We start from the raw sequence: 4,117 nt of genomic DNA on the forward strand, positions 1-4,117 counted from the left end.
CAAACCCGATTTTATCAGGGCAGGACATGTGATCATTGATTAGGACTGACCAGGGGCTAAACGTACATTTGGTGATCATTATGTAGACTAATCATTACATATATATATATATATATATATATATATATATATACATGCATACACACAGAGGCACCGGTCATATTCTAGTTTCTTCTAACCAGCAACGCAAAGAAGAAACAGCAACGAAAATGTTCGAAATTCGTTTTAAAAAAGTCATCAACCACCTTAGTCGTTTGATTGCTTCTAGTCTAACAAATAAACAGCCAGACATTATACATACATACATACATATACACACACATATATAATAATAAATCTCAACTCGTACTAACGCTGAAAGTGTCTAGACTGAATGGTTATATATGCATGTATCACAACACGCTGTTTTCGCGCCGGTATGTATACACACACACGCAAAGAGTGTGTATATAAACCTATAAGTTTTTTTGTGTGAACTTTATATCTATAGATGTGTGTGTTAATGTTTGTTTTTATGTTCAGTTATAACAATAATTTTACATTAATTTGATGAGTGACTCTACACTTTTGTAGAGCACAAATTTATTAGTCTTAAACAAGAATATTATTGATAGTGACTTCGGAGTTTCGATCAGTTAAACCATTCGCCGAACTGTGTTTATATGTATATATATATATATATATATATATATATATATATATATATATATATATATGTGTGTGTGTGTGTGTGTATGTGTAAACGATTTAGTAATAAATTAAAAGGGCACTTGCATACTTTTTTTTTCTTTAGTTAAAATATTAATTTTTATAGGGTGAACGTTCATAGTTACTTCGAAGTTTCATTAGGTTGCCAAGCCAAAAGTTGGAAGTTACTATCAACCTTTTCATTGTAAATGCAAACACAAATAAACACACACGTAGATGCGAATATAATATATATGTAAATGTATACACATCTGTGTGTGTGTGTGTAAATATACATACACACACATACATAGCTGTGTATATATTTATACATCAGTCAAATTAATATTTAGTTACGAAGTATATACACTTCATTATACACACATATGGCTAATTTGTGACATGATTACGGAAAAAACATTTTCAATCATTCAATTGTACGCAAAAGAAAACAAAAATCGTCTGAGTTTCTTTAAATTGTGTAAAAAAAAAACTTCAAAAATTAATAATTAACCATTCTTAATTAACAACGAACATCGTTATTAAGATATAAAATTGAATAGTAATTCAGCTGCGTAATAAAAAATATATAGATATGAAACATGTGCCTGCTTATACATACATAAATACATATATATATTTAACTACACACACACACATTTATAAATGTTTCTTCCCATGTTCATTCATAATTAAAACAATTTTACATTAATCTCATGGGTTAATCCATACTTTTGTCAAGTACAAATTTATTATTCTTAAATAAGAATATTACTGACAGTAACTTCGAAGTTTCGGCCAGTGAAACCTACATAACATATACAGATTTATACCTCTAAATATACACCCAAAGTCTTAAACATGTGCTTGCTTTAATACACTAATTAATATATATACAATATATAAATATATATATATATACATATGTATAGAAATAAATATCTATGTAAATAATATTAACAAACCTTGCTTTCTTCGCGGCATAACTACGATCAATCAGCCTGTCCCTGTATTATTATTATTATTATTATTATTATGTTGTCTTTCTTTACTGAACCGAACCAAACCGTTAGACAGAATATCCCAACACCTCGGCTCTAACCACACAACAATACACACACATACGTAATGCTTAGTGACTTCACAACTTGTCAATAACCCGCCATCTAGCGGCCGTTACCATTCTACTCTTCCTTTTCCTTGTTCCTCTCTGTCTATCTCTCTCTCTCTCTCTCTTTCTCTCGCTCGCCCACAACCACCGACTCTTCGTTTCTCTCTCTCTTCCTTTCTTCGTCTGTGTGTCTGTTAATTAAAACCGAAAGGTACTTTTTTGTTTTACCGTTAATTCGTACTTCGAAGGGTCAAATGGTGGGATATTGTTTCTGCCGGGCAAGTGTCCTAACGGTGCAAGCAGGGTTAACGAGATGATATACGTAGTCTAAGACACACACACCATATATTTACATACAAGTATACATAATTATGTGTGTGTATATATATATATATATATATATATATATATATATATATATATATACATATATATATATATATATATGAATGTATATATATATTTGTGTGTGTACGTGTATGTATGTTTGGGTATATATGAATGTATGTATGTGTGTATACATACACACAAAATACGTGTACGCATTACATACATAGAATCGACCAAATATTGTTTTATGGGTCAGGGAGCAAAAATCATGCCCTGCCGTAAGGATCAGCTGCCTAGCAGATGTGAATGTCTCTTCAAAATTTGGGGGAAAGGAGAACGTTTGGTTGTTATACCCAGACCATAGATTTCCATTTGAACCCATTATCTTAGGTGCAATGGCTACCTATTTACAGATTTGCATAAAAAAGATGTAAAAACACTGGGGTTTTCCTTAAAAAAAAAGGAACAAAGCAAGTTGATTTACATTCTGCAAATACAATTGGTTAGGGATAGAGGGAGAACTTGCATGACGTTAAGGTTCTTTTGTTAAACGCATGCACACAATTGCATATGTGTTGCACTATATATGCACAAATACACACACACATAAACAATAATGAAACACACACACACACACACTTGTATACAAAAGTGACATGTTCACCCGCTACATGAGTGCAAGGTTATCTAAACACACACACGCATATGAACATATTAATTCACAAAACCACAAAGCTGTCTTCGTTTAAGCAAATGAATTTTATCACTTTGTCTGTGACCAGCCTGAAGTCTGCAAAAAAATGGTGTAAAATCTAGATGCGTGTGTGTATGCATGCACACCCGCGCCTGTATGTGTGTGTGTAAAAAAATTTCTCATAAACGCTTCTCCGTAACAACTCATCGTAAAACTTAATTACCATTCCACTCTAAAACCACAGACCCCAGGAAGCTTCTAATTTAACAGATACTTCATATAAAGCCAAGATTAACTTCAATGCATTGTAGTCTGGTTGAAACTTCAAAGTCACTATCAATAATATTTTTGTTTAAGAATAATATATATAAGTATGTATGTGTGGCTTAATGGTTAGGGTGTTGCACTCTCAACCTTAAGATCATGGTTTCAATTCCTGGATTGGGCAGTGCAGTGAGTTCTTGAACAAACACTTCATTTCATATTGTTCTGCAATCGTTTCGACATGTGACATGTGGCACATTGGAACCATGTGGAATCATGTGGTTGGTAAGCAAGTTACTTACCACACAGCCATGCCTGCACCTTAACTTTGTTCAATTAGACAGAATTTTCAACCTCATTGTGTGAAGACTTGGGCATACTATAACCTCTCGGTTGACCAATTCCTTGTCAATGAATTTGGTAGATGGAAACTGTGTAGAAGTCCATCATATATCTATGTGTGTGTTTATGTGAGTGTTCTTTTGTGTTTGTTTATTCCTTCCAGCCCCACCCTGCTACCTGACAACCAACGTTGGTTTGTTTACAAACCCGAACATAGTAGCTCAGCAAAGAGACCAATAGAGTAAGGTGGTGCCCCAGCATGGCCACAGTCCAGTGACTGAAACAAGGAAAAGATAACTGTAGCAACTGAATCCATTAATAATCACTTTATTTTGAACGATATTGTTGAGAGACCAAAAATACAAATAAACAACTGCATAACAAACAAACAAACATATCTTGATGAATTTAACAAAGTTTTTAATATATACATATTGTTAGCACAAGAATCCATTATTATCTGACAGCGCTATTGCTGTAATTAAACAGTTTTTGTTACAAATATACATCTTGTTTTGAGTTTTCTCTCACATTCTCTCACATTATTCTCTTCTCTCTTTCTATAACAACTATTTTAAGCCTGTTAATCTTAATGAAGCAGCTGTTGAACACATAAATGTGAGATTTATGCTTCCCTATTTTTATATGTGTGTGTGTGTCTGTGTGTGTGTATATATGTACATATATAT

At 32.8% G+C, this 4,117-nt stretch overlaps 1 protein-coding gene across 1 annotated transcript in view; it reads right to left on the bottom strand.

Annotated features, from left to right (window-relative positions):
• Window positions 1-1,889, bottom strand: part of LOC106873875 (poly [ADP-ribose] polymerase 2) — a 19,702-nt gene extending 17,813 nt beyond the window's left edge. The window contains exon 1 of the mRNA XM_014921397.2: window positions 1,653-1,889. Coding sequence (XP_014776883.1) covers window positions 1,653-1,671 — 19 coding nt within the window. The 5' untranslated portion in view covers window positions 1,672-1,889. The remainder of the gene's footprint in view (window positions 1-1,652) is intronic.
• Between the last annotated feature and the right edge of the window lie 2,228 nt (window positions 1,890-4,117).

Source organism: Octopus bimaculoides, chromosome 24 (assembly GCF_001194135.2).
Source record: "Octopus bimaculoides isolate UCB-OBI-ISO-001 chromosome 24, ASM119413v2, whole genome shotgun sequence".
In the NCBI taxonomy this organism is placed as follows: Eukaryota; Metazoa; Mollusca; class Cephalopoda; order Octopoda; family Octopodidae; genus Octopus; species Octopus bimaculoides.